The sequence below is a fragment of the Carica papaya genome, chromosome 1 (genome assembly GCF_054855325.1).
Source record: "Carica papaya isolate Zhongbai chromosome 1, ASM5485532v1, whole genome shotgun sequence".
NCBI classification, from domain to species: domain Eukaryota; kingdom Viridiplantae; phylum Streptophyta; class Magnoliopsida; order Brassicales; family Caricaceae; genus Carica; species Carica papaya.
Window position 1 is genome coordinate 13,535,125 of NC_142309.1, and position 20,004 is coordinate 13,555,128.

General features: G+C 34.5%; 1 protein-coding gene across 5 annotated transcripts in view; it reads left to right on the plus strand.

Annotated features, from left to right (window-relative positions):
* Positions 1-5,909: 5,909 nt before the first annotated feature.
* Positions 5,910-20,004, plus strand: part of MBD9 (methyl-CPG-binding domain 9) — a 39,981-nt gene continuing 25,886 nt past the window's right edge. Inside the window, exons 1-4 of one of the 5 annotated variants that reach the window (XM_088220281.1) lie at positions 5,910-6,731; positions 11,662-12,298; positions 12,494-13,606; positions 13,709-14,395. In XM_088220281.1, coding sequence (XP_088076407.1) covers positions 6,235-6,731; positions 11,662-12,298; positions 12,494-13,606; positions 13,709-14,395 — 2,934 coding nt within the window. In that variant the 5' untranslated portion in view covers positions 5,910-6,234. Of the gene's footprint in view, positions 6,778-8,758; positions 8,850-11,661; positions 12,299-12,493; positions 13,607-13,708; positions 14,396-20,004 lie in introns of those variants that run through there. The other 4 variants (XM_088220273.1, XM_022031361.2, XM_088220283.1 and 1 more) reach the window with 4 other exon arrangements.

The window sequence follows — 20,004 nt, forward strand, 5'->3', positions numbered from 1 at the left end:
CGTGAATATGTCATATGTGTCACTTTTAATGTTTTTTATCTTTCTTCTTTTAATGTAGTTTCTGATTCAAAAAAAATCTTTTCGATGAATGGTAGAATGATGTAAATCAAGGCAGACCTAATCCATTACAGCTTGGACCATTCAAGTTTAGGAGGTTACAACTTGGACCATTCAAGCCTAATAGGTCACAACGTGGACTATTTAAGCTTAGGAGGTCACAATATGGGTTGTTCAAATGGAGATCAAGGTGTCATGGGTTGTCTAAATGGAGATCAATGTGACATACATTGTCTAAATAGAGACTAAGGTATTTTGGGCCATATATAACGCCCACAAGGAGACACACAAGTGCTGGACACAACAAATAATGGACTTGGGCCACATGGGATAGCATCATGATGCTTATTGGACCTATCACAATATCAAGAGCCAAGAAAATCAAACAAGTCTTCTAAACTTTTGTTCAAATATAGATTAATGATGAAGAAAAGCTTGGACCATTTAATCCAAAAGGGGATGTTTTGAACCAATGTATAAACCAATACTTGCACTTATATATGTATGTATACTTTTATATATATATGTTGTAATTTATTGACTATAATTGATTTTTTTAACCTTATGTTATTTATATATATGTATATACATATTACACGTTCTTTGTTATATTTGTTCGCTTTAATTTATTTAGTATAATTGACATCTTTTTTAACCTTATGTTAATTGGACCTTAGAGCTACATTTAAATAGATAATGATGAAATTTTAGGGGGAAAGTGGGACATGTGATTGTTTATAAAGTTTCTTAAGAAAGTTATGGCGGTATATTCAATTAAACTCCCTTCTTTAGAAATTCCGTATATGAATTTCTAATTAAATAATAAAGTAACGAGAATTTGATAAAATGCAATATATTTACTTGAATTGTATGTATTTAAACATGTAAATAAGGTACTTCTACATAAATTATCGACGTATTAGGTTTTGAAAGGTGTAGGCTTGACTTCTCGAACCATAACTATATATAGTCCAAAAACTAGAAACTTAGCAACGTCAATAGAAATGTTAATGGCATGGGCTTAGAGTTGAAATAAAGATCTTGTAATTATGTAATTTCATGCAACTAACAATAGATTTTAATACAATTTTTAGTAGGTTTACTTAGTATTTAGTATCATATATGGGCAAGTCATATAACATGGTTTATTATCCTCTAGTAAATAAACAAAATAGTAAATTTCAATAGTTATATATATCCTATTTAGGCAAAACACTAGGCATAAATTACTTCTTAAGTAGTTTATAATACATAGGTTCTTCCATTTATCAACCTTATGCTAGATATAAGTTATTTCTTAAGTATTGCTTTAATTTTGTTTGTATCATCTTGTGATAAGATTTTCATTCATTTAGTTGTACACTTAGTAAATTTTTGAATTAAATTTTTAAATATTTTCAATGTAATTAACAACATAAATGTCATTCACTACATAATAATTGAGAATTACATAATCATTGTGAATCACATATGTATATAAAATGAAATTTTCAAAAAATGCAGTTTTAAATTATGCTTTAGTCAATGGAGTATTATAATTGAATTTAGTACATATACTTGAAGTGTTAGTTATCAAAAATTGCATATTAACTTAGTAGTTGATTTCTTTCTCCAAGAAATTATAGATACACTACAAGATGGATAAAAGCTGGATGAAAAAGTCCATAGTAATAAAAGAGTACTATTAAGGCGTTAATAGATTCATTGAACTTGTTTTTGAAAGATCTTCATATGATGGAAATATATTATTTCCATGTAACAAGTATGTTAATCAATATTAACATACATTTGAAGATATAAGGGCAGACTTATTTGTGAAGGATTTATTACTATATATACTATATGGTTTTATTATGGAGATACAATTTTAATTATATCTTAGTTCAACTATGTCAAAATTAGATATATTTTAGTTAGATTAAATTTTATAATTTATTATACATTATATTTTTGTATTAGATTCTTAATAATTGTAGTAGTGATATTTATATTTTTTATTTATTTATAGGTTAAGATGATGGTGATTAAAATATACATGTTTCATTAAATGCAAGTCATAATCCATCATCAGAGGATAGATGTAAATTACCAAGTGATGTGTGTGCAAGTTATTTAAAGGATGTTATTAATATGACATGATTACAAATATTTTTTTATGGTAATTAGATGGATATTTTCGTGAATAATTTTATTTATATTTTTTGTGGACTGAAATGAATTTTATGGTAGCAAAGGATATATTTCATTACATGAACAATGTAGAATTATATTTTTAATATTATATTTTGATGTTGAAATAAATAAAAATATGAAAATATATTTGAGAATTTGTTGTATATTTTGTGGCTCACAAAATTGTAGCAAATCTATAAAGGTTTGCATGATATTTTATGGTTGTTCTTGGTAAATATAAGTCACTATGTGGCAGGACCTTTCACAAAAACTTTTTTCTTCCATTAAGAAAAAGGTAAAATTTGTAGGAAAAATCAACTTGTTGCATAAACTTTTTCTGAAACTTTATTCTGCATCGATTTTGTAACAGTTGTCTTTGCACCATGACATACTTTAATGGTACTAATAACTACCATGAAATGTCAAAAAATCGTTCAAAAAGGTCTTTTTTTGATGTAGTGATCCTTAACTATTACAAACATGGCTACATATAGTTTAGGTCATACGTAATAACTAGTTTGGTAAAAAATGATATATCTTAACTATGACAAACATGATTATAACTAATATAGGCCGTACCCAGTAACTAGTAATTCGTTAAGACTCATAAAGAAATCATAATATCTTAGCATTAAGTATGATTTATGATGCATACACCGACTATAGTAGAAGTAATCTAATGAATAATACTACACTGCTATTATCATTGTATTTTTGTTGGCACATAGTAAAAACTCCATATAAGAATCTAAGCTCGAATCAATATAGTGAAATTATTATAGTAACAAACATATACAAAAGTTGCCAAAATGTTGCTACACTAGTGTTTGATAAGATTAAACATTATATTAAATAACAAAAAAAATATTAACTTGTTTAGATGCGATAATGTTTATTTACATTTTTTCTTTATGTTTAGAGATATTTATACGTTATGTTTAAATTTAATGTCATATACGATTATGATCTCATTATAATCAAATTAGCATTGCATGGTCCATTAAACATTCATCATTTTAAAGTCAATGTTTCATGTTTACAGTCACTTTAAAGTCAATAATTCATTTTTTTTAATGAACATAGTTTTTATGAGTTAAGCTTAAAACTAACGTGTTTAATTATTTTAATCTCATCACAATCACATTAATATTGCATGATTGATTGGACATCAATTTTTTTTTTAAAAGCAACTTATGATAATTTTTTTTTATCATCATGAAACTTTGAATTAAATGTACATTTGAAGTATTATTGCAAAAGTATTGATCTATTCATATTTATGTGATTGATTTGTCATGTACACTACTATTAATAGTGGGTGCACTAGTGGTCTTCTATTAGTGAAACAATAGCTTCATAAGAGTGCCACTTGATCATCTTTTCTCTTCTTTGAGTTTTCCAACCTAAAATTGAGTTTTTCCTATATCATAAAAGCATTCTACCTTAAGATGACCTATTTTTAAATGTTTAAACTCTCTTTTATTATGGAATTATGTTTTTGTCTCACAAAATGGCTGACTGATGTATCATCATTATGATTCTTTTGCTTTACATGCTCTATGTGCCAAAAATTCATATATATTTTTATTATTGTAAGCACTTTCTAGACATATAGGCTTGATTTTCACATAATAAACTAAAATTTAGATACTTTTAATTGATAAATTATCAAATTTTAGAGAGCAATCATACATTTTTTTTTCTATATTTCTAAGTTAAGGATATTGTTGAGTAGATTGTTTTCTTTGATTAAGGTTAAATGAGTGGATTCCCTACACTCTTAAAGATTTTATCTTCATTATATTTGGAGAAATATAGAAGACTAAGGAGACTAAGGTGTTTATTAGACGCTATCTTTGCTAGGTCCTAAGTCATATGTTGGAAAACAATACTAGAAGTTCCAAACATCTTTGTCAAAGACATCTTAGAATAATTTTTTTTTCTTTACTTTGGGTGAAAGTTTAGGATTTTTTAAAATGATGTTTTTATCTACTTGATAAAGTTAACAATACTGTATGATATTATATCTCTATTTTGTTTCAAAGTTTTCTATGTCTTTTTGTATTTTTTTTATTAGAGGATACCTTATTGTGTCATCTTTTTTATATTCTTTTGTCTTTAATCATTGTTTTATAAAAGAAAGTTTGTTTAAGACTTTAAATTACTACATATGAGTTAATACTAGTTTAATGACTTTATATGAGAACAAACACTTAATAAGCAAGGGTGTGTGGCTATCAGCATGTGCGTTAATGGGTAAAGTTTAAAATTAAGCCATGGGAATCACTATTGGCTCTTTGATTCATGTGCTTTTTTAGATTTATAAGATACATTGTGCCTATGTTGGAATAAAAATACTTTTCAAATCTGTAGATTCGTAAAAAAAGTAAACATACTAACTCATACTGAATTAATGATAAATATAACTGGAAACGTACCTGAATCCATCACAGAAGAATTATTCGCATCTGGCAGTAGAATCTTTCGAATCAACATGATGTCTAAAAACTAATTTTTTCTGGTAACGGAATTTTAGAAAAATAAAATGATAAGTTTGTGATTCTGGGACCATAACCGCATTTTATATCGTCAAACTTTTACAATTCTCATTTCGCCCATCATAAAATGAGAATATTATAAAAATAGTATCTGCACATTATACTCCTATACTTAAACCTGATGCATAAAGACCAAGTACTATTAACCATATTTGATTACTTTTAAATGAACCCATTAAATTGATAGCCTGATACGCATACTTGGTTCACATTAAACCCACATGTCAGAAAAAATCAAACAACCTAAACTTGAGTGTTTTTTTTGTCTAGTTAATTTTTCCATAATATATTGCTTAACATTTTAGTACCATCATATTTTAAAGACAATTCCTTTAAAATCATGAATGAGCTTTTGATATGATATGTAAAAAAAGATTTTTTGGTTAATAATTATTTGATCATTATGATTGAAAATATAGAACAAAATATAAAGGTGGTGTGTTAAGAAATAAAAAAAAAATTATGATGGGAGAAAACAATAGGGTCATGTTTTTTAAAACCGAAATTTATGAATATGTATATTTTTTTTTTGACAAAACAAGATGTGTATTTAAAAAATGAAAAATTTGTTTTTATTTTTATTTTTATTCATATTAGAATGATATCATTTACTTGAAATTATTAAAAAATGTTGATATAACTATTTTAAAATAAAAAGATATTTTGAATAAAAATTAAATTAAAAATATTTATATAACTTATTTATATTTTTAAAATGTGAAAATAAAATAAAATTAGTAATTGAAGAGATACCGTGTATAAAACATAAATTTCACAAGAAAAAAAAAGTGAGACAATCCGGTAAAGGATCATACAAAACTATAATGATTACAAATAGACCAAACTACAATTACAATTAACAAAATTTATCTTCACCTAAAGATGTAATATTTCTACATATTTTACCCTTGCCATAATAATGCTCCTAACATACCTCAAAATAGTAAAATATAAAATCACATGTGAAACAAAGTACAATAATAGAAAATTAAAACTAGGAATCCAACTATTTGACTTTCACCAACGGCATTGGCTAGCTTTCGGGTTAGAGAAGATTTTGTATATTACTTGGAGGCACCCACCAAAAACAATAAAAAAACCAAAGAAACAACACAGTGTTGGTCTTGGTCCACATTGCCACGTGTCGTTCAAACAGGGCGAGTATGGGAGTAGCGTATACCCACCACCTCACCCCGATTTTCCTCGATCCGATTTATTCCGGTCAGGTCCTGCAATTCGGGTACTCTGCCGGTCGCATCTTTCTCTCCAACTCTTTCTTTCTTCTCAACCAAACACAAAAAAAAAAACACAAGACAGAAGCGGAAAACACCTACGACAGAGAGAGCACAGAAAAAAGATTGTTCAAGAAAACATTTTTGCTCTTAGAATTTTATCTTCCGATCCATCTATTTTGAACAATGCTTAACTCAAGGGAGCGACTCGGATAATGGAACTCACTAATTTGACAGACGAGAGACTCAGAGAGTCGAAGGCTGATACGCGTTCACCTCTCGGCATCGATCTCAATGAGATACCTACCTCTTCTTGTTGCTTCTCCGAAACCCTACCCGAGCCCGAACCCGAGCCCGATTCGATAGACATCGTGAGAGCCTTCCACGACAACCCGGACCCCGCGCCCGGAGCTCCAGCGGTGGTGCCGGGCAAGGGCAGGGCGGCGGAGTGCGGCGCATGCAGGCGCCCCGAGGCGAGGGAGCTTGTCGTGGTTTGCGACGGGTGCGAGCGGGGGTTCCACGTGGCCTGCGCCGGGATCGCTGCGCTGCAGATGTCGAGTATGGCGGAGTGGGTCTGCGGAGAGTGCGTCAGCGGAGGTGTAAGGAGCAAGAGGTGGCCATTAGGGGTTAAGTCCAAGCGGATATTGGATATCAATGCGTCGCCGCCTAGTGACGGAGATGGCGACGGGACCGAGGAGGTGCAGGAGTTGAGGTAGGACGTTTTCCCTTTATTCTAGCAGTGAGCTGGGGTTTATGGAGTAAGTTGCACTGCTGATACATTCATGAATCTGAATATAAGTGAGTTTTAGTTGCCATGCGTCCAGAGAGATTAGTGAAAGTTAACATATGAAAATGTTACTTCTACTGCACGCGGGAACTTGAAGAAACATGAAAATATTTTCTATATTGATACGTACTTAGACATATATTTGCTGGTAAAAGCATGGGTTCGTGTGTTTACGAGTAATTTCTACAAATAACAAAGTTCTGAAAAATACTAAAAACATAATTTCCGAAATCCATCATTATTTTCAATATATATTTTTTTGTTATTAACTACCATATTGTTATATGTAAAATACATGCAACTTCAGGAAATGTAGCTTAGAAATATTTTTATGCAGCACATGGAACCTTTGGTTTTTCTCTGTTTGTCTTTGGGGTTGCACTGAGGTGGTGTTGTTTAACTGTTCAGTATATTAGCTTCTGACTTATCTTGTTCAAGTTTCATGTATCTGGGGTGTGTCTTTGTGTTGTAAGTTCAGGCTGAGCAGTAGATAGAATTTTATTACGAGTAGAAGCTGTAAGTACAAAATCATTTACGTCTGTGTTACAGGGATATGAAGGTTAAATATATTTTAGGCTTGGCCACAAGCAAATGAATGCAGGACGCCACATAATAGGAATGTTGTTTGTATGTGGAAAGAAGTCAGTGGGCTCAAGTTGTGGTCATTTTGGTACTGAAGCTTCTTATTCTTGGTGCTAGTGCAATTTTGTAGACGAGCAGTTCCTTTATTGGCTAATTGATACTAAGTTGTTGGAGTCTAGCCTGTGTCCAATATTTGTAGGATTTGTTCTTCTTTTAGAAACTGCAATGATATCGGTGCATCTCAGACAATGTAAGTATCCAAATTATTCTAAGACAATGAACCAGCTAATCAAGTGACTGATGAAGGGTAATCTTAGAGAGCACATGTGATATTATTAGACAAGATTTTGCTACCAAAGAGCATTATGGATATAGCTGTAATGTATTCGCCCACGAAGCATTAAACATTGGTCACTTTATTGTTTAGTTTGAAGCCATGGCATTTCTAGATCTCACCTTCTTGTTTCTTCTGTGGTAAAAGACCATATAAACTGCTGCTTTTTCCTGATTGTTAGGTTTTTCTCCTGTCAAACTAGGATTGGGTTGTTTCATATCCTATTTCATTTTAGCCAGGATGTATCATATTGGTTATATTGAACTTCATTTTTTCCCACTTTCTTCACCAATTGTAACCTTCCTTTATGTGGGTGTTTGGGGGTTAAAATTTGGGCCGAGTGAGTAACTTGACTAGCTTGTATTTCATGGCTTTAGTTCTTTTGCTACTCTGTGTATACCCCCTCGTTTTTATGGGCATGGTTCCTGCCATGGGCACTGCTTGGCCTAGAGGTTCTGCGCATGAGCATACCAACTAAAAGGTTGACAGAGAACTTTTAAGACCATCTGAAGAATCAGCCTTTTCTATTTATAGCTCTTGCGCTTGTCATTTTTGGAGTGGTTTTTACCCACCAATTGTCATGTCCCTCTAACATGTAAATTCGTAATCTACTTTCCAGGTCTCACCATTTCTTGCATATTGTGATTTAGTATCTTTTCTATGGCTTAAAATGTTTTTGAATTGATCCTCAAAAATGAAAAAAAGATGTTTGTGATTTTGGTCCCAGAAATGATGTTTGTGAACTGTATTTAGTTGCATTTTGGTCCCATCCAAATTGCATTTACTAGGTTCTCTTCTTAAAGATTGCTTGATAAAGATTTGCTAAATCTGCCATGTACCTCTGGCTGCTTTTTTTAGCCTAAGATAGAAAGCAGCTTCTTCTGTACGGAGGTTTCTTATCAAGGATCATTTTGAATTTTGATGTTATTTATCTGCTTTTAAATTTATCATAGCTGTCAATGGGCAACTTAAAAAGACTCAGATGGATATATCTGTGCCTAACAGGACCATTTAATGCTTGTACCATTTTCTGGTGTAATGCTCAAGATACTCCTCCAACTGAGAATTCATCTTTTCTCTTTGATTATCCTATTGGGTGGTATTGTTGAGGAGCAACGATGAAGCAGGTGATTAATTACTTTGCCTTTTTCGCCCAGCTCAATGAAACACCAGATGCATATGTCTTTAAAGAGCAGGCCATGATAGTCATTTTTGGTGAGAATCAGTTTGCTTGGAAGTGGCAGAGATTGCAGCTGTGTTGTTCCTTCTTTTTTCTGATCTCATCTTCTTTTCCTAAATGTCCAGGAGAATTACTAATTTCCCTGAACAACTCATGAAGTCTATGTACTATCTTGCAAACCTGAAGCATGCAGTATTGCTGCTCATCGCTTTTCCCTTTTCCAAAATGATAAGGAATATTACTAGTAGAAGACTTATTTAAAAAAAATTGATGTGTCTATTGGCTAATACTTATGTAGAAAGTTTTCAAAGAATTTGGGTTAGTTTATCATAAAGCTCATAGAATATGGGATTGTTGTACATTTTGTCAAAAAGAATTTACTCTTGATGAGAATCATGACACTCTTTCTTTAATATTTTTTCTCATAGGGGCATATGTATCCATAAGTGGCCTTTTCTCGATATGTTTAGCAATAGATATTCCTGAAATGTCTGAGTCCCTTTAAATAGCCATGTCTGAGTGTTTGGATTCAAACACGATCCACGTTCACACCCATCTATCATATACTGAGCTTATAATTTATCCTAAAACGTAAATAACCATTTGTAAACTCGAAGGTCAATTCCCTTGTTTGCAGCCATATCGAGTTTTTTTATTTATTAAATAACCATGTCAAACTAAAAGAACTTTTAGCTTTCAGTTTACTGCACTTTTATCTTGTTTTGAAAGTTGGTAATTTGTTTAGTAAAACTGTGTAACCAGAGCAGGAATTCTTTCAAAGGTCCGTATTTGCTGTGTTCCCTTGTCATGATTTAGTTAGCTATTTTTAGTCGTTCTTTTCCCTGGTAAGCTTTAATTTTGTCTAACTGGATTTTGTTTCATAAAATGCATGCCTCCAATTGATGAAGCTAGAGCTAGATGGTTTTAGTTTTTTTTGTTTTTTTTGAGGAGGAGGAGATTATAAGGGCTATTTGGGACCTGGGGACAAGTGTCTGAAAGGGATTTACTAAAGGTTTTTCAGGAGTTTTATTTGAACGGAAGATGGGGTTAAGAATGAATTCTACGTTTGTTAATCTAATTTTGGTCCAATTAATCTTGTAAGTAATGTGTATAAAATGATAACCAGAATCCTGTCCTTGTGGTTATAAGAAGTGTTGGAAGATACTATCCCTATTTAGGAGAGCGCTTTTGTTGCAAGGAGACAAGTGCTTGATGTTCATTTTATTACTATGAGGTGGCTGAGGAGGTGACTAGGAAGGACAAAATGGTCCATTTCAAGAAAGCTTATGACAGGGCAAGTTAGAGGTTCTTAGATGCTTAGGAAGTTGACATAAAGGGTTCTGGAGAATGCTGCAGAAGGTAGATTAGTGGAGGCTTGTCTTCAACTATGTTCTCTACCATTATTAATAAAGAGCGTGAAACAAAAGGTGAGAGATGTGTGAGACAGTCTTTCTCTCTGTTTTTTTCACTTTAGTGGTTGATATCTTCAGTCATGTGTTTCTACGGGTACTAAGTGGGGCTTTTCAGGGTTTAATTGTGGGGGAGGATGCCTAGAAAGTTTCCCATTTACAGGTTCTTGATAATATCATCCTCTTCCTGCCTCAAGGATTGAAATGTTTTCTTAGTACAATCTGTCTTTTAGAAGGTGTTTGGGGTTATTTCTGGAGTAAGTATTAATTTGAGTAAGAGCGAACCAGTTGGCATCTTTGTTGAGAGCCAAGTAAGATTACCAAGCGTTTCTAGAACTGGAAAGGCACTCTTTTCTGTTTGGGGTATCATGTTACTCACTTTTAGGCTTCCTTGGCACTATCCTTTGTTTGCTTTCTTTTGTTTAAAGTACTGATAGGCATAACTGAGAGAGATGAGAAAAATTTGAAAGTTTTCTTGTGGTTTGGAATTGGAGATAATTCTGGAGACCACCTGGTTACCTGGGATTCGCAAACCAAAAAGGATGGTGGCCTGAGTATCTGGAATCTTTTTCAAGAACCTTGGTCTAGTGGCTAAATGGTTATAGTGTTTTCTAGAACTCTTTCAATGTGTTATAGGAGGATGAAAAGTTAGTTTGTATGCTCCATAATGGTTGGAAGCACCATGCCTACTTCTACCATCACTAACACAAGCCCTTGGAAATTCCTCTCCTGTTTTTCCTCTTTACATCATTGTAAGGTGGGCAATGGTTCTTGTTCTCTATTTTGAGAAGACCATTGGAGTGGAGAGCCATCTTTGGCTATTTGTTTTCCTTTCTTGTATCATCTCTTGTCTAGACATTTTGCACCTAGTTCTATTTTTATGAATCATCTTGATACTTAGGTTTCTTCAAAATTATCTTTATTCAGTAACCGGGATTGTAGGGAAACAATGCATTTGACATTTTACGGACACGATTGTCTTGATTGTTGCATTGGGAGCTTGAATTATCTGGTTTTTACACCTGTAACTTTTTCGGTTGTTGTAACCTCTACAATATTTCGTTACTAGCATGAAAGTACTGAATAAGGCATTTGTTTCTATTTTGTAAGTATGTATCCACACCAACTTTTTCTTGTACCTCTTCCCATATGATTTTGAGGTAGAAAGTTTTGATGGATCCGCTACTAGTGCTGCTAGTTATTTAAACAAGTGACTGCTATGTTGTTGATCTGACTTTATTTTATTTTTTGAATGCTACCGTGCTTTTATTACTTGATTACTTATCTGATTAAATTTTTTTAAAAATGATAATTATAATATAGTTACTGTTTACATTTATTTTGTTTTAGAAAGCCAACTCCAGGCGATAACTCTTTTGGTGGCAATGCATTTGGTGCCCCAGTAACTTACTCAAACTTTCTTTTTGCGGGGAATGGATTTGGCAGTCAAAAAGCTTCAGGAGTAATGACACGTTCTGTCAAAGTGGGTTTTGAAGATGTATTTAGTTCACATGCTATGGATAGAAGTTTTGAGGACGTAAATTTGGGGTTTCCGCTGGGAAGGCTTAGAAGTGGTGCTAATACAGCTATTAGATTTTCATCTCGGAATCCAAATGAGATATTTTTGCAGGATCTTAGAGAATTAATTTCAGAAAGGCATGGAGTACTGGAGAAGGACTGGCGTGTGGAATTAAAACAGTCGTTGAACAGTTACAAGTTAATGTCTAACCATGGTCCTATCGAAACTGAAATTAGGACTGAAGGTTCTATGCTGGAGAGGTTGCATTTACCCAAAAAGAGGAAGTCAAACAAGTTTCAAGCCAATGGATTTTCTGGAAACAAAGAAAGTTGGATCAGTGGTAACTGTAAGGAGCTCTCATCTAATGGCCAGAGCATGGGAACTTGTGCTGTTAAACCTGGTAATTTGGTTAAAGCTACAGAATCTGGTATGGTTGGAAATGGAGGCACAGGATCTGATCGTATTAATGTAAGTGTGCTTTGTTCTTGAATATCAACTTGTGTCCGCACAATTTAGTCATTCTCTTTTTCGCTTTCTTAACTTTTAGTTTTTTTCCTTGTTCACATGATGAAAGCCAACTGAGTTAGCCAATTGTTGTAATTCTGTGTTTCCTTTACATTTCTACTTCTATGCACCTGACTTTCTTATGCATTATTTTTTCAGGATGGACTTCCTGTTCAATTTGAAGATTTCTTTGTTCTCTCTTTGGGGCAAGTTGATGTCAGACCTTCATATCATGATGTCAATCTGATCTATCCAGTAGGTTATAGATCTTGCTGGCATGATAAGATCACTGGGTCACTTTTTATATGTCAAGTGTCAGATGGCATATCTGGTCCTTTTTTCAGAGTCACAAGGTTGCCGTGCTCTGCATTTCCCATGCCTAGTGGATCAACTATTCTCTTTCAGGCAGACTTGGGTCATCTTTCTGTTCAAAATAATGAGGAAGCTGATTGTATTGGTTATAATAATTGGGATTGGGACATTGATGCTAGTATCCACACAATTCTTTCAGATCCTTGTCCTCCTAAGGAAAATGACATATTGACTTGTCTTGGGGAAAGTAACAGTCTTCAGACATTCAACAGGTTTCAGGATGAAGCCAGTCCTGCTATTGGCAATGCTGAAAATCCTTTATCTAGTACTTCGGGGTTAAGAGATGAAATAGGCGATATTTCTGTGGAAGGCCATTCTCCATCTGCTGCATGGAGAGTAATGGCTGGAAAGCTTGTTGATGTTTTATCTAAAATCTATGAACAGAAGGGTAATCTGAAATTCCTCTGCAAGCATCTAGAAAAAGAAACTGGGTCAGTGGACTGGGATATGATGGATGAAAAGAACAAATCAAATTTTGCTTCATTAGCGAAATTTTGCTGTTCCCAGGCCCCTGTCAGAGTCCTATCTGAGTGCCATGGTCAGGATGAGGCTGGCAATCTAGCTAATTTGTTGTCAAAATGGCTGGAGCAGGATAGATTTGGATTGGATGCAGATTTTGTGCAAGAAATGATTGAACAGCTTCCTGGTGCTACAGCCTGTTCACAGTATGAATTTCTGAAGAACAGGAGTTCCTATTCTGCATCTGCCACAGTTGGAAACGGACTCCTAATTGTTAAAAGAGAAGGTGAAGAAAATGGAATGGAAATATCAGATGGTCTATTTGGAAAGGGTAAAAAACCCAGGTTGGTTGATGGTCATCTGATGGATGACTCTTGCCCCCCTCCAGGAAAGCCTTTATGTTTGAGGCTTTCTCCTGAGCTTGCTGGTGACTTTCATCAGGTATGTCCATTCTACTTCATTGCATTGATCATAAATGTATGCATGATAACTTATTTGCTACGGCATGAGAACTGATCCATTTTTTTCTTTTTATCCACCCAGGTATGGGGGTTATTCTGCCGTTTCCATGAAATTTTGGGTGTAAAAGAGCCTTTCACGATTAAGGAACTCGAAGATGAGCTTATTAATCCATGGTTTGATGGTTCAAATCTTGATAAATTCGAGAAGGAAATGCAGGGGACTGAAGTCATAAATTTACAACGTAATGGTGTGGATAAGCGAAACTTATCTACAACTGAAGGATCTTCTCTGGTGGTTTCAAATGAAAATCTACATGCTTTTATACGAATGGAAACAGAGGCAACAAAGGAGGCAGCTGAAACTAGGGTTGCATCTGTTACCAATGACAGATGCTTCGGTGTTGTTTTGACAAAGGCTCACATCTCACTGCTGCAAGTATTGATACGCGAGCTACAATTTAAGGTTGCTGCCCTTGTTGATCCAAATTTTGATCCTGGAGAGCCGAGATCTAGACGGGGAAGAAAGAAAGATGTTGATATTTCTCTTCCTACTAAAAGAACTAAGCTCAATATGCTCCCTATTAACGAACTTACTTGGCCAGAATTAGCTCGGAGATACATCTTGTCTCTACTATCGATGGATGGGAATCTTGATTCAGCAGATATGGTTGCTCGTGAAAGTGGTAAAGTATTCCGCTGCTTACAAGGTGATGGGGGAGTGCTCTGTGGTTCACTTATGGGAGTGGCTGGAATGGAAGCAGATGCAATTGTAAGTTGCGTTTTTGGTCCTCAATATTATTGATGATTTTCTTAATCGAGAGTAGTGTTCTTGAACATCTCTTTAACGAAGCACTCATTTGGAACCGTAATCAAATGCCTGCTTCAGTACCTCTTCATTCAGCATTAATCATGGAATAAAATCTGCTATTGGATTGTCATGATGCATGTTTACTTCTAAGAATTAACTATTGTTTTCTTGAAAAGGAAAGTATGTGTACTATAGGCATCAAGTGGGTGCAACCCGTGTACAAAAGAATCAGCTATGTCAATGAAATTTTACATTTTAGCTCAATAATGATAATTGAATTTTTGTCTTGTAATATAATAATATCTCATTTTTTGTACGAGTGGGATGCTTTGGTGCTGTTGTTGGTACTAGATATTTATCTTTTCTTCTTGAAGATTTTATCCAGATGAAACTTTAATCGTGTCAGCAATGAACTTTAATCGTGTCAGCAATCGTGTCAGCATCCCTTAGGCCTTTTCCATGTTCACTTTTGTTGAAGTTCATTTTTTTTTTTGGTTCCAGTGTTATTTAAAAAGTGGTTTTTCTATGTTACAGGATGTCACTTCCCTCGAACTTTTACAAGTTGCAAATTTTGCACATATTAGTTAAAACTTCTCTTTGCACTTTGTCTTCCCATTTGTTAATGTTAGAAAATCAGAATGAAAACAATGTGAAACTGGCTAAGAGTTGCGAGGATGCTTCTTGAAGGTAATTAGAGCCTCCACTGAGCAAGGGAATGAATAGCTCTATCTCTGGATTAAACTTAGCTTGGTTTTGATCCAATCCCCAGAAGGTTTTGCAATAACCAATAGGAACCAAGACTTCTTAATTTTAACACTAGATGTCTAAAATTTTAAGTATCAAATTTCTTAATTTGATTGGATGTCTCTTATTTTCCTGTTAATCAGCCTTCTATATAGGTAATAAGCCTTTTATTTATATACCTGGAGCTGTTAATGAAATACACGAATATGGGTGTTGACAGTTAGTGTCACATGTATGTAACCTTTCAATGCTACATGCACCAACAGATTATATGAATGTGTGACTTTTTAATCAAATATATCTAGATGATATCAATATGCACTAATACAAATGACTTTTCAATCACATGCATCTAGATATATCAGTCTGCACTATTACATTTTTTTTTGAAATAAAAGAAGATAGTGTTATTAACAAAAGCACCAAGTAGGTACACCTATATACAAAGTGGTTACAAATCTATCAAAATATCAAAAACAGCTCCAACATCCTCGAGCCCTTTAATATCCTGACCGAAAAGCATAGAGTCAAAAGAGTAAATCTAATTATCTCTAATAGCATTAAACTCTTTTTCAATACCCTCAAAAGTTCTCAAATTTCTTTCTTTCCACACCACCCAAAATATAGAAAGTGGAATTAGCCTCAACAATTTGTTCTTTATACACACCCCATCCCAAGCCCACAATTCCTCCCTTACACTTCCAGCTACTACCCAATTTAACACCAGGAGATTGTAGACCATAAACCAAATGTTATAGGCAGTAGGAAACCACAGCAGGATGTGGTTACAAGACTCCTCTTCTTTCTTGCACAAAAAACATCTATTAATCAGAACGTTCCCCCTCCATCTGAGCATGTCTATAGTAAGAATATACACCCTCCTTCTCACCATGCACTATTACATGTACACCGACCTTCAAGATTCATGCATCTAGAAAATACCAAAACTTGTGATGGATTGTTGTACTTAAATAAAACCATTTTCCAACAATCTTGATTTAAACTAAGTATCTTGCATTTAAGTTCTATTGGACATCTAGGAAGAAATGTGCACTGGCAAAGGTACCTTTAGGAACTTTACACTTGTAAACACATCATGGTTTCTAGAGACTAAGTTGGCAGCTTTGAACTTAGATTCACCTAGGAACTAAGTGGATAAAGTGGTTTTAATGTCCATTTGATGGATGAAGAGATTATACGAGGCTTTTACAGCATTCATGATTCTAGCAGTAGTAATCCTTGCAACAAGTGTCAAGGTAATCATCTTCTCAGAAGAAAGTGACAAATTAATTATACTTGGTGTTGGTTGTAGCACTTTGTGACGAGTATCACTTTAAATTTCTGAACTGATCCATTTGGCCTCAACCTCCATATGAGAACTGCCTATGGCCAATGGATTGATTGCATCTTTTTGGTAAATCAACTAAAATCCATATATCTCGGCATGAGAAAATGCATCTCTTCATCAATCCCCTCCTCCCTAAAATCATTTATTGAACTTATTATTTTTGCAAAATAGATAGGATCACCCTATATTAAGCAGACAACATATTCAGATTAAAGAAGTCCAGTGGATTCTTCAGCACTGCTAGATCTCTTGCTTCGGTGTATAAACTTTCAACAGAGTTTTAGATTCCTTCCTCTCAGTTTTGAGACTCTTTCGTCCCTATTATTTAAGTTCTATCTTTTAGAGAAAATTTATCTTCTTGATCAAGTTTTTGAACACCATGCTTCTTGTTTAAGTTAGCTTTAAAAATATTAGCTTTTAGTAGCCAACTACTTTCTTCTCTTGTTACAAGTCTCCTCTTAAACATTCAAGTGACATAGTATTATATTGAGATTGATATCTTCCACAAAATGCATTGCGGGGTAATAACTCCAAGATGCGGTGAGCTTGGAAATTTATCTCATTAACATGAAAGCTTTCATTCATTTTTTTTTTAAATAACAAGTATAAATAATATCATTAAGTATAGACACCAAGGGGTGCAAACACATATACGAAATTATTAACAAATTGGTGAGTATATCCATAAGTTCTCCTAGATCTTCCATGTAGTACAATGGTTGAAAAGAAAGAAACTCTTTTGTTTCTTTCTTTTCACACTACCCAAATATCACCAGTGGAATAAGCCCCAAAATTTTTTTCCTTTTAATCAATCCCTTCCATGCCTATAATTCTTCCTTCATAGTACCAACCATAACCCAATTAACTCCTATCAACCCATATGCCATTGACCACAAACTATGCACAATGAACACGAAAGAAGCAAGTGGTTGCATGTCTCCTCTGCACTCTTGCATAAATAGCACAAGTTTACCATAATCTTTCCCCGCCTTTTTAACTTATCAATAGGCAAGATGCACTCTACTTATTTTCCATGCAAAGAAAACTGCCCTAAGGGGTCCTTCATTTTCCAGGTCTATCTGTAAGAGAAACTACTCTCCCCAGGCTCTTTCTTGGTCAAAGATGTAAAAGAATCTAACAAAGAATTGCCCAGAAGTACTGAGTTTTCGAACCGGTTGATCATAATCCTTATTTAGTGCTACCGACTCCAGTGTACTCCTTCATATTTAGTAATTTTCCAATTGTTGAGATTCCGCAATATCTCCACATGCCACTCCTTACTGCATGCACCATTACCTAAAGCCTCTTTAACATATATGAGTAGTAGCATAAATATGCAGAAACCTTGCTCTCAACGCTCCATCGTCTAGTCACCAGTCCGACCAAAAATCAATTCTACTCTTGTCGCCAATTCTCCATTGCACACTCTCTTAAAACTTTTCTTTTCCCATATACAGTTTTTTCCACATCCCTTTACCATGCGGTCTCGCCAACACTCTGAAATACCAACCTCGATCGTGCGATACTTTGCCCCTATGATCCTCCTCCAAAGAGCATCCATCTCCTTCATAAATTGCTACACTCACTTCCTTTGAAGTGCCTTGTTCATCTCTAGCATATATCTAAGACCTAACCCCCCCTTGCTTATTGGTCTCTTTTCAGATCCTACGCCACCAAGTGCTACTTCATTTTCTCGTCCGAGTCTTCCCAAAGGGACCTGCATTGAATGACTTTTAATTTCTTGCAATGCTTGTTGGCATAGTTACAAGCGGCATGTTGTAAACTGGGTGATTGGTTAAAGTGCTCTTGATGTGAGTCAATCGTCCACCCTTCGGTAGCAAACTTCTCTTCCACCCTGATAACTTCCTCGCAAATTTTGTAACAATTGCATGTTTGTACATAATACCGAGAGGCATGCTTGAGTATTTAATTAATATCGACCACCTTACAACTTAATACTTTTGTTAACGTTAATTTAATTACCATATCTCAATTTAACCATCTCAGACTTCATGAGGTCAATATTCAAACCGAAGACAACTTGAAAACACAATAGAACACATCTTAGGTGAAGAGAATTCACATCTGGTTGAGAGAACACCAGAATATCATTCACCAAAAATAAGTGTGAAACCTCCTCATCCCCTTCCCTCCACCCCACCTTTAATTCTCTTATTAAATCCAAGTCCTTTGCCCTTAAAAGCAATTTATTCAAGACTTCCATGACAATAATAAGCAATAAGGGCGACAGTGGGTCCCCTTATTTAATACCATTCGAAGCTTTGAAGAATGCTGAAGGCCCGCCATTCACATAGTCGCGAAGGAGACTGTAGTAATACAAGTTTTGCTCAACTTCCTCCATTTTGTTCCAAACCCCATCCTTGTTAACATATAGTCTATAAAACCTCAATTGACATGATTATAAGTCTTTTTCATGTCAAGGTTAGACGACAAACCACCCTCTTGAAATGCAATCATCCACAACCTCATTTGCCACTAAAGCAATATCCATTATTTGTTGTCCACCAAAAAACGTGTGTTGACACTCCCCAACCACTCTACCCAATGCTTTTCCCATTCTCCTGGTAAACACTTTCGCAATAAGCTTGTGTATACATCCCACCAAATTTATTGGTCGAAACTCCTTTAGATTCACTACTTCCTCCACCTTGGCTATTAAAACCAAGAAAGTAGAATTGAGGGTCTTCACAAATGAACTTGCCACATGCAATTATCTGAATAGCTCCACTATGTCTTCTTTTACCAGATACCACAAATTATGAAGGAAGTCCATATTGAAACCATCCGGATCAGGGACCTTATCTTTTCTACACTACATAAGACCCTCATAAATCTCATTTTCAGTGAACTCACTTTCCATTGTGTCCTGATTCGCATTGTCTAACCTGCTAAAATTGAATTCCAATTGAATCCCTCCTTTCCAACCTACTAATAAATTCTCCTACCTCGTCTCAAACTCTCATTTTGTTTAATCACCTGATCATCAATCTCTAACCTTTCCACATAATTATGTCTCATGTGGTAGTTCGTCATATAATGGAAAAATATGGTATTTCTATCCGGTTCTTGTATCCATCTAGCTCTTGATTTTTTTTCCCCAAAATTTTTTTTCCAATTGCAAAATTTTTGCCAACTCCACCTTTAGCCTCTCCCTTCTCGTTGTATCTTCTGCTAACATAGCATCATATGCTTCCCTCCCATCAATTGCCTCAATTTCCTGAAACAAAATATGCGGCTCCATTCTATCCTTCTTTTTCTTTTCTTTGCACCAGATTTTTATTGCAGCTTTCAACACCTTTAGCTTTTGAGCTATTCTAAAGCTTGCCTTGCTCTTAACCTCATTGCCTTTCCACCATTCTTCAATCTTTTCCTTAAAACCATCCATTTTTTACCCTTTATCTTCAAACCTGAATGGACATGGTCTCCACAAAATTCCATCCGACTCAAGACAGATAAG